This window comes from Podarcis bocagei (assembly GCF_964188305.1).
Source record: "Podarcis bocagei genome assembly, chromosome: 11".
Classification (NCBI taxonomy): Eukaryota; Metazoa; Chordata; class Lepidosauria; order Squamata; family Lacertidae; genus Podarcis; species Podarcis bocagei.
The window spans coordinates 54,798,114-54,818,707 of record NC_138136.1 but is presented as its reverse complement, the minus strand read 5'-3'; the positions used below and the strand labels follow the sequence as shown (position 1 = coordinate 54,818,707).

General features: G+C 46.1%; 1 protein-coding gene and 1 long non-coding RNA gene across 5 annotated transcripts in view; one reads left to right on the top strand and one right to left on the bottom strand.

Moving 5' to 3' along the window:
* The window catches only part of MYO5B (myosin VB), a 298,226-nt gene that overhangs the window by 257,890 nt on the left and 19,742 nt on the right, over nt 1-20,594 (bottom strand). For 3 of the 4 annotated variants that reach the window (XM_081212615.1, XM_081212617.1, XM_081212618.1), the window contains exon 1: nt 18,169-18,279. The exons of the other annotated variant lie outside the window; for it this stretch is intronic. In XM_081212615.1, coding sequence (XP_081068741.1) covers nt 18,169-18,264 — 96 coding nt within the window. In that variant the 5' untranslated portion in view covers nt 18,265-18,279. Of the gene's footprint in view, nt 1-18,168; nt 18,280-20,594 lie in introns of those variants that run through there. 4 annotated transcript variants of the gene reach the window in all.
* LOC308597625 lies at nt 11,821-12,948 on the top strand. Its single transcript, XR_014013087.1, has 2 exons — nt 11,821-12,147; nt 12,221-12,948. It is a non-coding gene; the product is annotated as an uncharacterized lncRNA (long non-coding RNA).

Below are 20,594 nucleotides of genomic sequence, written 5' to 3'. Positions count from 1 at the left end.
ACCTTATTCAATACATTTATAACAAATGTTATTTTTCAAATAGATTCTCTTGTGCACAGTGAAATGAGTCCAAAGAGCCTCCATCAACAAATAGTGCATTGGTAACAGAATGCTAATTGGTAAATCGTTCTACGTATCCACCTCCATAATGGGAAATGTAGTACCTTCCATCTGCCTACTTTGGCTCGAGTTTTACGGTTTCTTGCCGACCCACAGCTAAGCAAACTCCTACATATTTCATCATCTCTCTTTGCCAAGGCAGTTCCACATGGGAGAAAAGGAACTGAGGCAACACCATTGCTTCCAACACCACCCACTTGATCCAGGAGGAGCTGTGCTGATTTTAAGAAGTTCTTTTTTAAACAAAAACAAATAAAGAGCACGAACTCCGCAGGGATTCAAGATGGCATGAGCTGTAAAAAGCAAGCAACACACCCTACAGCTTTTGATGAATTCCTTAAACCGCCACCTATGGAGCCCTGGACTTGAAGGTTCACTCATTTCAACCAGACTCAGAAAATACTGGAGCAAACTGGAGAAAGGGTTTGATTAGAGCAGTGGAAAGCCAGTGTGGTGCTGTGATTGCAGTGTTGTATTAAGACCTGGGAAACCTGCTCACTCAGCCATTAAGCTCACTGGCTGACCTTGGCTGTCTCTCTCAGCCTAACCTACCTAACAAGGTCGTTGTGATGATAAATAGGAGAGAAGCAGAGCCATGTACACCACTTTGAGCTCCTTGGAAGAAAGGTGGGATATAATTGTGCTAAATAAAGGTAAAGGTACCCCTGCCCGTACGAGCCAGTCTTGACAGACTCTACGGTTGTGCGCCCATCTCACTCAAGAGGCCGGGGGCCAGCGCTGTCCGGAGACACTTCCGGGTCACGTGGCCAGCGTGACAAAGCTACTCTGGCGAGCCAGAGCTGCACACGGAAACGCCGTTTACCTTCCCGCTAGTAAGCGGTCCCTATTTATCTACTTGCACCTGAGAGTGCTTTCGAACTGCTAAGTTGGCAGGCGCTGGGACCGAACAACGGGAGCGCACCCCGCCGCGGGGATTCGAACCGCCGACCTTTCGATCGGCAAGCCCTAGGCGCTGAGGCTTTTACCCACAGCGCCACCCGCGTCCCTAATTGTGCTAAATAAGAACACATAAATGAAAGCTTTTTCACCTTGAGGGTCAAATTTGTATCTTGACGACCCTACCCAAGTAGGACCAGACAGCCAGTGGGCAGGACCAAGGGACCAGGATATGAACAAAAGCTTTTTCTAATAAAAAAATAAAAACCAGCACAACAGCGGAATCCTCACATATAGGACAAACAGGCTTCCCTTTTACATCCATACGGAAGGCAAAAATCACTAGTCCACTAAGGCTCAAAAGTGTGACTTTCAAGGTCCCCTCCCATCTCTCGGCAGTTGCCATGGTACTTTATGGAGAAACATAGATTTCAGGGCGTGAAGGTGGCCAAGCACAGCTCAACTGCGCTGGGCGCAATAAAAACCATCAGCCCCAAGCAGCAAGCACAGGTCCCAAGCCACCAATGCAAAGCAAGAGCCAACAGAGGGAGAGAGTGGTAGATCTTGCCACTCCCGCCCCATAACCAAACCTTTACTCAGATTGTATACTCCCAGGTATGGACTGGTTGTTGCAATAAGCAGGTCCCTTTATGATTATGGGGCACTTATCAGGGCTTGGCAACTGATCTCACCGTTTGTCATAGATAAAACCGCAGCCAGCATGTTGCTATTTTTCAAGGCAAAAGCTACTCCTCTTGTGTTCTTCTAACAGGCAACATGCCAGGTTGTCGCACATAATTCATGAATCACTATGGAATAATCCAGTAGACTCCACCAACTTTACCAGTAAGGGAGTGCCAACCATGCCCTGCTCCATCAATGCTTCTCCTTCCTCCACCAATACCAAGACTCCCCCCCCTCTCAAATCAGAACCAGAACCAATGGTCAGTGTGGTCCGACAAGCACTTCAATGAGAAAGGAGCCTGTGGCAGATCACAGCTCTCTGTTGCTCCTTCTCATTCATCCTCTTCCTCTTTGCTCAGTTCCCACCACCACTCAGGAGAGAAAATAAAAAAAATAATGGAGCTGGGCAGTGGAAAAGCTGCAGCAGCCTTCACTGTTTCCTTGTATATTCTCCCTGCCTATCCAGGCAATGGAAAGGACTGATTCAAATCGTAGTAAAGACTGAACCCACATTCGCATTAACCACAATGCTGATTCTTATCCTTAACTGCTGGTTATGACCAGCTTTCTCTTAGTGGCAGGAGGTGGAGAGGGCATTGTGCTTGATGGACTTGAGGCACAGGGGGTGGAGGGTGGGGGAAATAATATGCAATCCCAAAACCCCTCCCACCCAATGCCTTAAGTCATGGCAAAATTCCATTAGGATTTCATTCTTCTTCAGATCCACTCATGCCCGTCTGCAAATCATCCCGAAGTTCACAAATTAAATTGTTTAACAAATCACCCAAGCCAGAAGAGCGTGGCACAGAGTCAAAAATTCCTACCAACGGAAAGGTGAAGCAAGGGCACGCAAGGGTAGAAAGGCTTTCCAAAGACACAAAGCAACCTTAAATGCTGCGGCTTTGTGAGAGCACCTCGCTGCGATTCATAAATAGTAATTAACATACCATGTTTACAAAAGCACATGCAAGCGAGGGGAACGAGTCTTTCAAACCCATTGTTCTCTCACTATTGCTTCATTATGTACAGAACCTGGGGCTCCCTAGGCCCCAACTCCATCACTGAAATCATCCAGGGGAGCAGTATGAGTGCCCCCTCAACAGACCGGAAGAAGCACCACCCGTGTCCATTAGGAGCTGTTGCATTTGGTGCAGTGTGGCCCCTGTTTCCAGAAAGATGGCGAATTTGGAAGTTCGCATCTGATACTCAAAGACTCTGAGCAATCCATGACTACACAGTGTTATGTACTGAGTTGAATAGGATCCAAAAGGCAGCAGTCTGATTGATCCTAGAACAATAGGATTCAGAATGCAGCAGTCTGATTGGTCCTAGAACAATGCAGCAGTATGATTGGTCCGCATGAGCCACCCAATCCAGCTCCAGGTGAAAGTGAATCCGCAACCTGATTGGCCCACGGGAGAATCCCGGAATTAGCCAATCAGGTGCGGCCCATTGTGTAAATAATGTATATAAAGCAGATATTTTGGGGGAACATTCATTCCTCACTACTGAATAAAGAGCATGAAATCCACACTCGACTCCGAGTATATTTCACACAGGAAAGCCTCTAATAATTCAGGGGTGAGTGGACTTCAGACTTGTGGTATTTACTTGGTTTCCCAGAGTCGGTCACGACTAGACCTAATGGTCAGGGGTCCCTTTACCTTTACCCTAAGCACACTTTCATGGAAGTCTCACTGAAGTCAGGGAGGAAGTTACAGGACAATTCAAATTTCAACGACAGAGCACATCCTTCTTAATGAGGACAATCCCAGGCTCACTCCCCCATCTGCTCCCAGTAAGGCAAGGGTAGGCAACTTAAGGCCCGGGGGCCAGATGTGGCCCAATCGCCTTCTCAGTCCGGCCCGCAGAAGGTCCAGGAATCCGCGTGTTTTTACATGAGTAGAACCTGTGCTTTTATTTAAAATGCATCTCTGGGTTATTTGTGGGGCATAGGAATTCGTTCATTTTTTAAAAAAAATCAAAATATAGTCTGACATGGTCTGAGGGGCGGTGGACCGGTCCACGGCTTAAAAAGGTTGCTGACCCCTGCAGTAAGGGGACACCCACCTGAGAACATGAGGAGAGCAGACAGTCCATTATGGGATATATTTGAACTCAGTCTAAAGCTGCTTTATGGGGGACCACCAACACACTGGCAATTTGGAGTGCTCCTGTTCACAATTCCATCCATCCTTGCCTCTTTTCCAGGTTGTTATTATTACTATTTATTTAATTTATATACTGCCCTTTACCCAAAGATCCCAGGGCAGTGTACAACATCAAAAACATAATTTCCATAACATGATAATAAAAAAACAGTAAAGCAACCCCAGGAAAAGCATAGTAACAGCCCACCCCCCCCCCCTTTAAAAGCCATAGATTGTTTAATGGCCGAATACCTGGTGCCTAAAGATCTGTAAAGATCTGTAATGATGGCACCAGGTGAGCCTCCACAGATGGGGAGCCACCACAGAAAAGGCCTGTTCTCATGCTGTCACCCTCTGAACCTCTCGAGAAGATGGGATTCAGAGAAGGACCTTGGATGAGAAGCACAGGGTCCAGGTTGGTTTGTATGGGGAGACGTGCTCCTTAAGGTATTGTGGTTCTGAACCATGTAAGGCTTTATAGGTCAGCACCAACACTTTGAATTGGGCCCGGAAACTAACTGGCAGCCAGTCCAGTTGGGCCAGGATCAGCATTATATGCTCAACTCGTCTCGCTCTAGTGAGCAACCTGGTTGTCAATTTCTGCATCAGCTGAAGTTTCCAAAATATATTCAGAGGCAGCCCCACATATAACATATTGCAGTAATCTAACCTAGAGGTTACACAGAAGTTAGGCTATCCCTGGCCAGATGGGTTACTCCATTCCATTTTCCCAGGAATAGGCAGACTCGGCCCTCCAGATGTTTTGGGACTACAATTCCCATAATCCCTGACCACTGGTCCTATTAGCTAGGGATCATGGGAGTTGTAGTCCCGAAACATCTGGAGGGCTGAGTTTGCCTATGGCTACATTTTCCTCTCCCTCTGGATTTCCACCGCCCTAACCATCAGTGAGCATTCCATGCCCACTGAGCATGTTCAATCCTCTGAGTTGTTTTGGAGGTTCTTCCCCTACTTTAGTTCCCCTCTTTTTTTCTTCTTCTTAATTTTAGGGGCACTTTCGCAAAACAGTAACTCTTTCCTGCATGTGGATGGAGCCGTTCTGACTAGATGAGGAGAACCAGTTCACAAAGGGCATATATAGGATGACGCCGTGCCTTCCAGTAAACACGTTGAGTGAAAACATTTAAGGCCGTTTCCAAGAGGAAGTCATGTTTTAAGCTCAGGATGTGTGCAACCACAACAGTAGAAGCCAAAACTGATAAGGGATTATTACAGCCACAAACAGGAGTGGTTCTCATTTAGGAATGCATTGACACACACCAAGGTATAGTTCACTCATGCAAATCTTTTAAATGTGACCAACTGAGCGAAGTGGAATCTGACACACGCATGCTCATGGGATGGCATTTCCTTAATCTGGGGGCAAGCGTGATACTTAATTGACAGAATGGCCCTAGGTAATTAAGACTTCTTGGAGAACCAGGAGTCACATTTGCCTTAACCCGTCATCCACCTCTGGCACGTGGTGAAGGCTTTGACCCATCAGCCATTAAACCAACGGGTAGCTTACATTCATTTTTATTACACTGTCACGGAAAGAACTATCAAAACATCTTTTTAACCCAGATTCAAACGGTGTACCTACACTCCATTTTATAATATTTTTTGACTATTACCCAAAGAATCCTGGGAACTACAAAATGGCGACAACACTGGGAATTAAGTGTTAGAGACAATCAAGCCAGTTTCAAGTCTGTAGTGCGGATACGCTCCAAGTCTCTCTCAAAATGGCAACTAGGTTCCTACGAACTCCTTCAGCAGCAACCCAGCAGCCACCACACACAGTCAAGACTTAGGGTGCCCAGATGCCCTACTTTACCAAGGACTTGTTGTTGTTCAGTCGTTTAGTCATGTCCGACTCTTCGTGACCCCATGGACCAGAGCACGCCAGGCACTCCTATCTTCCACTGCCTCCCGCAGTTTGGTCAAACTCATGCTGGTAGCTTTGAGAACACTATCCAACCATCTCGTCCTCTGTTGTCCCCTTCTCCTTGTGCCCTCCATCTTTCCCAACATCAGGGTCTTTTCCAGGGAATCTTCTCTTCTCATGAGGTGGCCAAAGTATTGGAGCCTCAGCTTCACGATCTGTCCTTCCAGTGAGCACTCAAGGACAGTCCTCTATTTGAAGATGTCCTCTAGTTGAATGTCTGCACTATTTCTTCTGAAGAAATTCCAGCTTGGTTCAAAACAAATGCAATTCTGCAGCAGGCCATCGCCAAAGCTTCTGGCTTTTGCCCAAACTGCATCTACCACAGATGTTTAAACAGAGACAAACAAACTAGCAGCGCTCATTTTCTTCTAATTTGCTTCTGCTTGTTTAATTAAACCGTTTATACCCAAGTCTTTGGAAGCTTCCAGAGTGGCTTACATATCGACAGAGGAACAAGGCAGGCTTACAATATAAAAAGATGCAACATGAAGTGGGTGAAAGGAATTGGGGGGGGGCAGGCACACAGGAAACACAGGAACCAAATACATGATGCCTCAAGGCAAGCTTCTTGCTGTCAAACTTACTGTATTTGCCCTCTATACCCCCCCCCCCACAGGTCCAGCACCAACAATTAATTTTGCAGCTGGAGTTTGATGCCTAGTCCTGGGTGCACAGCCTGCTGCTACATGCAAGGTTCTTTGAACTGCGGCACTAATCCAAAACTGGCTTTAAAAGAGGATTAAGAGCATGATATCCCCAAACACCTCATAAAATGACAAGCAGGGAACTTTAATTGACCAGCAGCACTTTGTGAACTCCCTTCCTTCCACACCACTATGGGACAGGCAGGGAGCAGCAGCAGCAGCAACCACTCCCAAAACAAATACAACTGAATCTAAATTAGTTTAAAGGGCTCTACAATGTGTGTGAGCAGGGACGCAGTGGCGCTGTGGGTTAAACCACAGAGCCTAGGACTTGCCAATCAGAAGGTCGGCGGTTCAAATCCCCGCGACGGGGTGAGCCACCATTGCTCGGTCCCAGCTCCTGCCAACCTAGCAGTTCGAAAGCACGTCAAAGTGCAAGTAGATAAATAGGTACCGCTCGGGCGGGAAGGTAAACGGCGTTTCCGTGCACTGCTCTGGTTCGCCAGAAGCGGCTTAGTCATGCTGGCCACATGACCCGGAAGCTGTACACCGGCTCCCTTGGCCAATAAAGCGAGATGAGTGCCGCAACCCCAGAGTCGGCCATGACTGGACCTAATGGTCAGGGGTCCATTTACCTTTACAATGTGTGGGGGGGGGAGGAGTCTTAAAATGATGTGGAAGGAGCTAGTAGACAATCATATGAGAATGTTCCAGGACAGGTTCTTTAGGTTTCAACCTGACCCCTAGCCGTGGGGGAAGGAGAAGGATAAAACTGGCTACTGTATTTTCCATCTCTGCAAATGCAAGAACCAGATGTTAACTCGGTTTGGTTGGCCACTTTAGGATGACGATGCTGGACTAAACAAGCCTTTGGTTTCTTAATCAATGTCACCTCTGAGTTTTAAAGGCCTTAATTACAAATTTAATAGAGAGCAATAGAAACAAAACAACAACAACAACAACAACAACAACAACAATTTATTATTTATACCCCACCCATCTGGCTGGGTTTCCGCAGCCACTCTGGGCAGCTCCCAACAGAATATTAAACAGAATAAATCTTCAAACATGAAAAACTTCCCTAAACAACACACAATCGGGAATATTGCTCTCCTACAAGAGATTGCTTGAATGCCTTGTGTCCCTGGGATAAGAAAGGCGCAAGTGGGCCATACATAATCCATATGGCTTCAGGCGAAAATACTATTGGTCACATCACACCAGCTAAACACTCCTTACTGCTGAAATATAACAACTAAATTATTCATGGAGGACTGTTTTAGCAAATCAGTGAAAGATTGAAAATTTGCTTGAGCCTCTTAGCTCCCAAATGCCATTTTGTAATCAAAAAGAGCCTTCATCTGAACCTCTCTCAAAGGGATCTGGTTAGCCTGAACACATTACAGTGCTGCCTCTAGTTACAAACTTAATTCGTTCCGGAGGTCCGTTCTTAACCTGAAACAGTTCTTAACTAGAGGCGTGCTGCTGCGTCGCCTGCATACGATTTCCATTCCCATCCTGGGACAAAGTTCTCAACTCGAGGTAACTCTTCCAGGTTAGCAGAGTTTGTAACCTAAGACGTTTGTAACATGAGGCGTTTGTAACTCGAGGTACTGCTGTACTGGAATAACGATGGCATTGTTTCACTTTTTAAACTGTAGTTCTCTGAAAAGTTTCCGCAGTTTTCAAAACGATGTGGTTTCAAAACGAGCATGATAGGAACACGACTCCAATCTCCAAAGGGTGTGAGATACCCAGGGATTCGTGTTTCCTTTTGGAAATGAGGCACAGCAGAGACTGTGGTGTCTTTATGATGTTGTTTAGTCGTTTAGTCGTGTCCGACTCTTCATGACCCCATGGACCAGAGCACGCCAGGCACTCCTGTCTTCCACTGCCTCCCGCAGTTGGGTCAAACTCATGCTGGTAGCTTCGAGAACACTGTCCAACCATCTCGTCCTCTGTCGTCCCCTTCTCTTTCCCAGCATCAGGGTCTTTTCCAGGGAGTCTTCCCTTCTCATGAGGTGGCCAAAGTATTGCAGCCTCAGCTTCACGATCTGGCCTTCCAGTGAGCACTCAAGGCTGATTTCCTTCAGAATGGATAGGTTTGATCTTCTTGTAGTCCATGGGACTCTCAAGAGTCTCCTCCAGCACCATAATTCAAAAGCATCAATTCTTCGGCAATCAGCCTTCTTTATAGTCCAGCTCTCACTTCCATACATCACTACTGGGAAAACCAGAGCTTTAACTATACGGACCTTTATTGGCAAGGTGATGTCTCTGCTTTTTAAGATGCTGTCTAGGTTTGTCTAGGTTTGTCTAGGTTTGTTTAGGTTTCAAACATATATACAACCTGAGCCTGAAATGGAAGATCCCACAGAATGGACACCCCAAAGGGGTCGTGTTTCTGCCAAAGCCACAGATAAAGCCACTCTGGCTTTGTCTGTTGAGGGAGCAACCCCCCCCCCAATTTTTGGGGGGCCATTTTTGGATTTGGTAATAGCACACTGGACACCCACAGAATTTTCTTGTTGACTTTGGGGTGTTCTCTCGTCGAGGGCTTTACATCTTAGCAAATTTTAGTAGAATAGCTGGAATGAAAAGTAAATGGAGACAGCACTACGAGTAGGTGGTGACCTGATGTCTCTGAATGCACCTGGTGTTTGTTGGTGTTAAAAAGGTCTTACGTGCCAACTCTTTCTTTTCCACAAGATTTAAAGAGAGGCAATGTTCTGCGGGATGATAGGCTCAAAGGGACCCACCAACCCCCACAGCTCCCACAGCCTTTAGATGAGTGCATCCAATCTCAATCTAAGTGTTATTAGCGCAGTAATGGAGACGAAAGGCTAGGTAAACAGAAAGAAAAGTGCAAAGCAATCAGACATATAAATTCCCCAGGACTCATGATTTACTTGATAAGGGACCAATTCATTAAGCTGCAAGCTGAATTTATGGGCTCTAGGCGTAGGACACAGCTTGCAGAATATAAGCCACATTGCTTTAGGAAATATGCACATGCAATAACAGCAAAACAAAACAAAAAATGTCAACTACAGAGTTGTATTTCCCTGTAGAGAAGGACAAAGATTAAACTCTAGCCCCCACTCCCTGCTGCTGCAACATGCAATTTACCCTAGTGCAACTCCTAAGCCTTTATGAGTTGTGTGAACATGGAAAACATTGGCAGGTACCCCTGTTCAAACTCATGCAAGTCAACAATGTGATGTCTGGGGTAGGTTGCTACTGGCCCAGATACAATGTGCAACTAGATATGCCATGTGGTTGGTTTCATTTGTTTTGCTCTCCCTCACCTTTAATATTTGCATGACAGGCAGAAGTTCCACTGGTGCAGCTATTAAGAATGGCAGGTCGAAGCTCCATTTTGGATCCAGCCTCTGTGTGGGCTCAGCCAACAGCTTGCTTTCAGCCCGGAGAAGCAGAGCAGTGCCAGCTCCAAACTGACAGGTGGGTGTCTGAAGTGATTCCCCCTCCCTTAATAGGGAAGGACTGCGGTAGCTCCGTGGCAGAACATCTGCTTTGCTGGCGTGGCTGCTATGTTGCACCAGTCAGCACCAAAATACATGCCTCTTTTGGTGCTGTGCTGCCCCATGAATCAGTTGATTCACTCAGCAGCACGGCACCAAAATACATGCGCAAATCAGATGATCTGTGGGGTAGGGCAGTACCAAAGGACACATGTCTTTGGTGCCTCATGGATCACCTGGCTCACATGGCACCAAAAGAGGCAGGTCTTTAACCTGGCTGCATTTCCCTAGCCACTCTGAAAAGCTCCCAGAATAATAGCAAAAATACAATACAGTGGTGCCCTGCAAGACGAATGCCTCGCAAGACGGAAAACCCACTAGACGAAAGGGTTTTCCGTTTTTGAGCTGCTTCGCAAGACGATTTTTCCTATGGGCTTGCTTTGCAAGACGAAAACTTCTTGCAAGTGTTCCGATTTTCCCCCGCTTCCCCCCCTTTTTTCTAATCCGCTAAGCCGCTAATAGCCTTTTAGCCGCTAATCCGCTAAGCCTTTAATAGCCGCTAAGCCTTTAATAGCTGCTAAACCGCTAATAGCGCTAATCCGCTAAGCCGCTAATAGGGTTGCTTCGCAAGACGAAAAAACTGCTAGACGAAGAGACTCACGGAACGGATTAATTTCATCTTGCGAGGCACCACTGTAAAACATCAAACATTAAAAACTTCCTTAAACAGGGCTGCCTTCAGATGTCTTCTAAAAGTCAGGTACTGTAGTTGTTTATTTCCCTGACATCTAAAGGGAGGATGTCACTACCAAGAAGGCCCTCTGCCTGGAGACAATCTTTCCATTCTACATGCTGCTGAGATATGGAGCCCAGATGAAATTATGTACGGTACTTAAAAGCTATGGACTGGCAACCGACTTACTAGAGAGGCTAGCCAGTCTAGTTATGTTAAGTTTTAGAGTTAAGCTGTTTACTGGGCAATGTTTTCATAGGATTGTTTGTAAATCTCAAAAGTTGTACGTTTTCCTCCAAATCTAAAAAATAATAAAGTGCTGAATTATTATTATTTTAAAAAAGAGGCAAGTCTTTAGTTCATGCTTTTCTAAAATAAAATAAAATAAATAAAAAGTGTTTCTGAATTTTTTAAAATGTGACTACAGACATTTTGTTTTCGCACCCACGGTCGAGGTTCCAGGAGCCATGGGGTGAATAGCTTTTGTACCCCAGTTTCTAACACGCAACATAGTTGCTGAGAAACTGTACAAGAATTTGTACCATGAAGAGCAGTTGGATTCAGCCAGGTTAACCGTCACTCCTCATCTTATCAGAATGATTGCTCCCTGACATGGTCCCTAAGAATGTCTGAGCTGACACACAGGTATGTTTCTGAGAAGTGACACTATAGCTGCTCTTCCAATCTGCCACACCACCCCCTCCCTGAACCTGGCACACCGCAAGGTGTTTTGGGCAACAGCTTCCATCAGCCTCACCTGCGCTAAGCAAGATAACAAAGCAAGGTAATGAAAAAGTCACAGCTATGTACACACTGACAAGCATCTTCCAAAGTCTGCAGAGAAGTGCAGGCTTGTGCCTCAATGCCAAACCCATTATAGTAAAATTAAAGCACTTAACTTTGCACAAGAGCTGCTGAGACACCACCCTATCTAAATGCTGTAACCGCCCACTGGTAAAGAGCGATGCCAGCACTGAAAGCATCTAAAGTACGCATCACTGAGATCAACGGGCCTAACTTCTACGTTGTCACCCAGCCGGTTTAGGAACTGGGTGTCAGAAATACTTAAGAGCTTAGCCCTGGTTTTTTTTTTAAATGGAGCTCTTACACCTCTGCCATGCTCTTGAAAACTGCACCTTAGCTTTTCTTCAAGCTCTTAATTACCGTATTTTTTGCACCATTGGACGCACTTTTTTACTCTTAAAAAGTAAGGGGAAATGTCTGTGCGTCCTATGGAGCGAATGTGTGGTCCCTGGAGCCAAATTGTCGGAGTGCGGCACACTCTTGGACTGGTCTTTGGTAGTGGTGGTGGAGCCACGCTCCCCTGCCGGCAGCCTCTGCTTCCCTCTGCAGCCCCGGGAAGCTTTGGAGCAACGGGAAGGCTGTGTGCCCATGCCCCACGCTCCAGGGCTGCTGAATGGGGGTGGGGGGGGTGCTGCTCTGCCAACAGCCTGCCCTTCCCCTCAAGGTTTGGAGCAGTGGGCAGGCTGTGCGCCCATGCCCCACACTCCTGGGCTGCTGAATGGGGGTGGGGGGTGCTGCTGTGGAGCAGCTGGCAGGCTGTTCACTGAGAGAGGGGAGGAAGAGGACGGAGAGGAGGGGGACCAAGAAGCTGGGTGAAGGGAGATGAGGTACCATAGGTTGCCGTGAGTGGAGAGTCATGGTAGAGGGCAAAGGAGAGGGAGCAGTGAAGGGGAGAAATTGTAGACGTCACCTGAGGAGTTTGGGTGAAAGGGATGGAGAGGAGGAGGCTGGAAAAGGGGACTGTTCTGCTTGGGGGGGGGGAGAGAAAAAAGTGGGGAAAAGGAATGCCTCCCAAGCCTGCCGCTGAGAAGCTCTGCTTGGCTGTTTCTTGACTGTAATTCAAGTAAAGGGAATGTTTGCGAGCAGCTGGCAGGCTGTTCGCTGAGAGAGGGGAGGAAGAGGATTGAGAGGAAAAAACGTGGCATTAGCAATGTTTTGGATGGATACGAAGATGGTATTTTACATGAAGATAGCGAAGAAAGTGATGTCAGTGACTGTGAGCAACTGAGCTTCATAAATTCTGACTTTAGCAGTGATGAGTTCTTGGGGTTCACAGAAGACTAGAAGAGTACTCAAACCTTAAAGTCTCTCTTCATTTGTTAATGACAGTGATGATGGTTCTTAATGCCATTGTTGACTGCTGTTCACTTTACATGGCTGTAATGTGATTCTGATATACCGGTTGTTTATTATATACAGTAGTTTATACAACATTTGATTCAGAATATTTTTTTCTTGTTTTCCTCCTCTAAAAACTAGATGCGCCCTATGGTCGGGTGTGTCCAATGGAGCGAAAAATACGGTATATCACGCTTAAGTACTTCGCAAACTTGATTCTCCTGTGGTTTTATTGTTATGCATTGCATTTTAAAGTATTTCTTTCTCAGTTTTTGACTTGACATCCTTTTATTGCAGAAAGGGAAGAGTGGAGAGCATTCAGATGGTTCTGCTGGGTCAAGTCATAGCTTTATAAGCCAATATTGCTTCCCACACCTACCCTTTGCAAACCCAGCCTGCAGCATCCCTTTAAATCTCATCTTGGAGAGGTGTTTTTCATACAATAAATACAGATACTTATTTCCATCTCCAGAGCCTTCAATTTGTTTTTGATTTTTTTTTTCATTCCCACCCCCCCTAAAAAAGGCAACCTGACCTGAAAAACATTCTATTTTCACCACTGACATGATTTTCAGTATTTTCATTCAAATATACTCTAGCAGCACATTTTAAACCTCTACCTCCTACATCAACAAAACAATACTCTTTCCTAGGAAATAGAGGGGAGATAGCAGTGAGTCAGCCTGTATTTCAGAAAGCACATACAAATCCTATCTTCTGCCATTCAGCTCCAAAGACAATTTAAGGCTGATCGAAATCTCATTTTGGAGACCACAACCAAGTACTTTCCCAAAACTTGTTCTGAAAATAAAGTTCATGTTGAAAATAAAATGTGAGGCAATATAAATTATTTGGTCATAAGTCGCTTTGAATATGGATTAGAAAAAGCTAATGATAAATCCATAAATCGGTGGACAAGCTGGTATGAAAAGGGCAGATTTCTATAAATTCAAGGTGAGTTTCTCAGTTTTTATTTCCATCTACAGCACCTTGCACTGCATCGGGATGTCATGGGCTGGTTGGACACAGAGGGATGGTGGGAGGAAGCAACTGGGGAACCACCAAGGAAAGAAGGCTCAGAGCCCTGTGAGTGGTGGTGGGACAACGATGAGTGGTCAGAGGGAGAAGACTGGGAGGAGGAGGTATGGGAAAACTGGGAGGAGGAGGTATGGGAAAACTGGGAGGAGGAGGTATGGGAAGCTGAAGAAGTAACAGGGCTTAGTGAGCAGAACCAGAAGAGGGCTGAAATGGGCAGAGCAGCAACAGGCTGCATGCAGGCACAGTCTCTGATTGTTTGGGGAAAGCCCTGGAGAGGAGGGCTGTGGAGAGGCAGGCACTTTCAATCCCGGCAACTGATTCCATGAAGGCTAGCTGGGAATGAGCTGCTGTGCTCATTAGGCCTGACCCTCAGCCAAGTCTGCTAATAAAGAATTGACTCCAACTTCAAACGGTGTGATTTACTGCCTGCTCACTCTTTGACACAGAACATCATTCTGGAAGATCTCCCAATCACCTGGAGCAACTTTTTAAGAGGTAAGATGGTGAACAGTAGATCAGAATTTAGTATCAGGCTAAAGGTCCCATGGTCAGTCACTGACATTGCCAGGTAGCAATAAGGTCCTTAGTCAAACACCTGGAAAGTCATCACCAGTCAGTGTCAGCAACAAGAGTGAGGTGGGTCAATGAGCCTACTGCATAGAAGGCGGCTTTCTATATTCCTAAAGATGAATCTGTGAAGCCCAGGTACAGAAAGAGCAAGCGATGCTCAAGTGTTTTTTCATTAGCCACCAGACAAAAATAGTCTCTGGGCAACCGAATCAAATTACAGAGTTGCAACTATGGCAAACAATACATTGGAAGGTGATGAACTCTCTTTCCTTGGAGATTTTTAAGCAGAGGTTGGATGCCTATCTGTCATGGATGTTCTAGTTGAGATACCTGCAATGTAGGGAGTTGGACTAGATTTCCCTTTCAACTCTACAAACCTATGAAATCTGAAACACTAACAAAACAACCACCTCACGAATCCCATCAGCAACAGAACAGTAGAAACATCAACAGCATGTGGACCAAGCTAAGGTGAAGCCATCTGCCCGGGTAAAGAGGAAGGTTTAACCTGGTGTAAAAATGTGTTAAAAGTTGGCCATGGGTGGGCCTCACTTTGAAGAGCATTCCATAGTTATGTTGTTGAGCAAGAGGGAATTAAGCTGGATAGCTCAGTGGGTTAGAGCGTGGTGCTGATAACGCCAAGGTTGTAGGTTCGATCCTTGTATGGGACACCTGCATATTCCTGTGTTGCAAGGGGTTGGATTAGATGACCCTCAACATCCCTCCCAACTCTATGATGAAGTTCCACATGCTACCGGACTGTCAAAGCCAAAGCACTCCAGACCAAATCATAGTAAAAAGAGGGGGTGTCGTGCTTCGATTCCGCACAGCACTGGTCTGGAAATACTATCCATGCTTCACAAGGCTGCCTCACTCCAGCTGACCTACTTGTGCCTGTTCAAAAGCTGTGACTAAGCAAAGTGGCGGGTGGCACTCAAAGAAGCAGAGGAGCAACAAGCAGGCTGCCAGACTGGTTATACATGAACTTCTTGGTTTGGACTGAGTGCACCTTTTGCTTTGCAAAGGATTCTACAGTATTTCTCTGAAGAGAGAGAAAGAGAAAGAAAGAGGGGGGGTGCAGTGATGAATCCCTTTTTCGCCAGATTAAAAACTGGTTTTAGAAGAACCTCAGTGAAAATCTCACATGCTATTTACAGAAAGCATTTTCTGGCCTGCCTCTTCCCGCTCCCCAGACACTTTTAGAAAACCGCACAGCGCAATCCCAATGATAGAATCGCATGTACAGAACTATCTGCAAAGCATACTTAGAATCACAGAACTGCAGAGTTCGAAGGAACCACAAGCGTCATCGAAAACAAACCCCCTGCAATGCAGAAATCTTTTGTCCAATCTGGGGCTTGAACCCACAACCCTCAGATTAAGAGTTTTATACTTTACCAACTGAGCTATTCTCATAAAAAATTGCCTAAATAGAAATGTTTTGCCTCATCTAGTTGAGCCAAGGAGAAACACAGTCAGTCTTAACTGCATCCTCACACATTTATCTTGCTTCCCCCTCACTGTCAAGCTCCACAGTGGTACCTCTGGTTGCGAACGGGATCCGTTCCGGAGGCCCGTTCGCAACATGAAAGGAATGCAACCCCCAGTGGTGCGTTTGCACCCGCGCGGATTGCGATTTGCTGCTTCTGCGCATGACGTCGTTTTGCGCTTCTGCGCATGAGCGAGCGGCGGAACCCGGAAGTAACCCTTTCCGGTACTTCCGGGTCGCAGCAGGACGTAACCTGAAAGAACGTTAACATGAAGTGGACGTAACATGAGGTATGACTGTATCTGTAAGATACTTTTAAAGCCACTTTCATGCCACTTTAAACAGTCACAGCTTCCCCCCAAAAGAATAATGGGAGGTGTCGTTTGTTAAGGGTCCTGAGACCTGTTACGAGACCCCTATTCCCCCTCACAGAGAAGAGTGGTTTAATCATCAATCCCTATTTCCGGAGAACTCCTGAGAACTGTAGTTCTGTGAGGGGAAGAGGAGGTTCCTAATAACTCTTTTCGCCCTTAACAAACTACAGTTCCCACAATTCTTTGTGGGAAGCCATGACAGCTCACCAGGGGCAGGGGACAACTTGGGAGAAAGAGTTTCAGGTGGAAACGTGGAAGTGACAAAGAAAGAAAAAACTGCTTGGGCAGAGAGTTTAAGTAATCCACTTAGAAACATTTCCTCAGTAGAATAACTAGAAAGCTGGTCATTCTCAGCTGGTTTCATTTGAATGAAACCAAAAGTTGGGCGATTCAAGAGAGGCAACAGGAAGCATTTCCTCACACACACAGAGTTAAGTTATGGAATTTCCTACCACAAAATGTAGGGGATCAATTCTGGTGGCTTTGAAAAGCAGTTAGACAAATCTGTGGAAGATAATAAGGCCATCCATGGCTACTAAGTTGGATGGCTATGTTCTACCTCCATTGTTGGAGATGAGGAGAAGGAGAGCGCTGATATCCTCCTTGTGCGCTGGACATAACGCTGAACCCAGACCAAAGACTTCTGGTGCAACTTCTCCCAGGGAAAAGATGGAGCTGGAACAAGTGGACACCAACTCTGTCCTCCAGCTCCAGGACAGAGCAAAGAGCTCCCTACCATTTCAAGATGGATTGGTGAGAGGAGGAAGGGCCAAAAACCCAAATAATGGCCACAGCACAAATCTTGGTTTTGCCTAGGCCCAAGGCACAGAAACACAGGAAGCTGCCTTATAACAAGTCAGACCACTGGTTCAACGACCTCAATACTGTCAATTCTGACTGGCAGTGGCTCTCCAGGGTTTCAGGCAGGAGCTATGGCCCTTCCCTATATTTCCACAAACAACTCCATCTTCTCCTTTGCCCCTGCAGCTGCCAACTTTTTATTAAAAAAGGTAAAGGACCCCTGACACTTAAGTCCAGTCGCAAACGACTCTGGGGTTGCGACGCTCATCTTGCTTTACTGGCCGACGGAGCCGATGTTTGTCCACAGACAGTTTTTCCGGGTCATGTGGCCAACATGACTAAACCGCTTCTGGAGAACCCAGAGCAGCGCATGGAAACACTGTTTACTAGGCCACCTCAAAACAGCAAAACAACAAGTTGCAGAGTCATATACCATTGAGACTCTCAGCTTTCACTAAAAAAAGAACACAAGTTTCTATCCCTCATGGACACTTAGACATCCTGAAGGCGACTATAGTTTCAAAATATAACTTCACCCCAAAGCGGCTAAGTATTTCCGACATTTAAATCCAATGCAAGATTTCAAGGTGCTGAATCATGGGTTTGAACTTCTTACTTGGAAGGAAATATTATCCAGTGGGACAGGAAGTGACCATTCCCACCAGCCTGGCAGCAGCGCTCTGTTAACATAATTTGCTTTAACAATGCACAACACAGACAAATTAGAGCTGCTTTTTCCAGCTCGCGGATGGTTGCCAGTATACCCACGGTGCTGGGAGGCACACGGAAAGCAGTTCATTAAATAATACAAGCCAGCGAAAAGTCCTTAGATTACACTTCTACAACCCCACTTCAAAAAAAAAAAAACCACTGCGAGAGGTTCACAGAGACCACTGCATTTCCCAAGATTAAAGTTCAATCTTGCTTTAGCTAATGTGCCTTTTGAGGACAGCTCTTCAAAGCTGACACCAGCCTTGGGAAATTTTCCCTCCATGATTAGAAGCAAGTGCTGAACGCCTACTCAGAAATAATCATATCCTAGGAAGAGGCCAAGCAGAACAGGAAATGTATTTTCCAGGAGAACTTTGCCTACCTTCTTGACTCCTTTCCGCAGCCGCCTGATGATTTTATGCATGCTGGCACTCTTGGTCAGTGCTGCTGATGCATCTTTCCAGACTGACCACACCATTTATATTCAGCACCTCCTTCCTTGGAGAGAGGTGGCCCTTGGCTGAGTAAGCTCCACCCCACCCACACAGCCAATAGGCTTACCTGTAGAGCACAGGAGGCTGCCTTCTACTGAGGCAGACCATTTGGTCCATCCAGCTCCATAATGCCTACACTGACTGGCAGGAACACTCCAGCTATTTCAGGCAGGGCTCTTTCCCAGACCACCTGGAGATGCTCAGAAATGAACCCAGGACTTTCTGCTGACAAAGCAGGCGCTCCAAGCTGCAGCCATTCCCAATATTAGTACAGTGGTACCTCAGATTAGAAGGCTGATCGCCGAAGAATTGATGCTTTTGAATTATGGTGCTGGAGGAGACTCTTGAGAGTCCCATGGACTGCAAGAAGATCATACCTATCCATTCTTAAGGAAATCAGCCCTGAGTGCTCACTGGAAGGACAGATCCTGAAGCTGAGGCTCCAATACTTTGGCCACCTCATGAGAAGAGAAGACTCCCTGGAAAAGACCCTGATGTTGGGAAAGATGGAGGGCACAAGCAGAAGGGGACGACAGAGGACAAGATGGTTGGATAGTGTTCTCGAAGCTACCAGCATGAGTTTGACCAAACTGCAGGAGGCAGTGGAAGACAGAAATGCCAGGCGTGCTCTGGTCCATGGGGTCACGAAGAGTCAGACACGACTAAAGGACTAAACAACAACAACAACACCACCTCAGATTACAGACACTTCAGGTTACAGACACTTCAGGTTACAGACTCCACTAACCCAGAAATAGTACCTTGGGTTAAGAACTTTGCTTCAGGTTAAGAACAGAAACCCTAAGTCTTGACTGTGTGTGGTGGATGCTGGGTTGCAGCCAAAGGAGTCCGTAGGAACCTGGTTGCCATTTTGAGAGAGACTTGTAGCGTACAGTGATACCTCAGGTTACAGACGCTTCAGTTTACAGACTCCGCTATCCCAGAAATAATACCTCGGTTAAGAACTTTACCTCAGGATGAGAACAGAAATCGTGCAGTGGCAGCGGGAGGCCCCATTAGCTAAAGTGGTACCTCAGGTTAAGAACAGTTTCAGGTTAAGAACGGACCTCCAGAACGAATTAAGTTCTTAACCCGAGGTACCACTGTACCATTATATCTTCATATTTATATCCAGACGTTCCACGTCAACACTTTTATGGCCACTGCCTTTTCTACCCGGAAGTGGGGGGAGAGACTTTACCAGGCTCCGAAGAGGGTGGTCTCCTCGCGAGCCAGAGGTGCAGCAGGGCTTTGCTGAGGCTCTTCAGCCTCCCGGCTAACAGCTAATGCGCGGGAAAGCCGTGACTCAGCTGAGCAAGCCCCCACACTGATCCGGTTCACACAAACCAGAGGCGCAGGGGGAGACCTTAATTTAGTAGCTCAGCTGAGGCTTGGAATAATAATAATAATAATAATAATAATAATAATAATAATAATAATAATAATAATACCCCACCCATCTGGCTGGGTTTCCCCAGCCACTCTGGGCGACTTCCAACACAATATTTAAAATACAGTAATGCATCAAACATTAAAAGTTTCCCTAAACAGGGCTGCCTTCAGATGTCTTCTAAAAGTCTGGTAGTTGTTGTTCTCTTTGACATCTGGTGGGAGGGCGTTCCACAGGGTGGGTGCCACTACCGAGAAGGCCCTCTGCCTGGTTCCCTGTAACTTGGCTTCTTGCAGAGAGGGAACCGCCAGATGGCCCTTGGTGCTGGACCTCAGTGTCCGGGCAGAACGATGGGGGTGGAGACGCTCTTTCAGGTATACTGGGCCAAGGCCATTTAGGACTTTAAAGGTCAACACCAACACTTTGAATTGTGCTCAGAAACGTACTGGGAGCTAATGTAATTTTTTAGAGCAGTTTTTACAGTTATAGCAAAAATTACGGATTTGGTAATACTATTAGAAATACACAGACAGATAATTATGAAATTATTGTGAGGTTTAATACAGTTTATTTGGACAACTTTTCTGCTGTACTTTATTGGAAGGAGAAAAATCAATCATTTCCTTAATACAGTGGTACCTCGGGTTAAGAACTTAATTCGTTCCGGAGGTCCGTTCTTAATCTGAAACTGTTCTTAACCTGAGGTACCACTTTAGCTAATGGGGCCTCCCGCTGCCGCCGCACGATTTCTGTTCTCATCCTGAAGCAAAGTTCTTAACCCGAGGTACTATTTCTGGGTTAGCGGAGTCTGTAACCTGAAGCGTCTGTAACCCGAGGTACCACTGTAACAATTTAAACAATTTATTTAACTAAAGCAATAACATTATAGCATATGTATCCATGTTTGTTAACTGATGTGGTTAA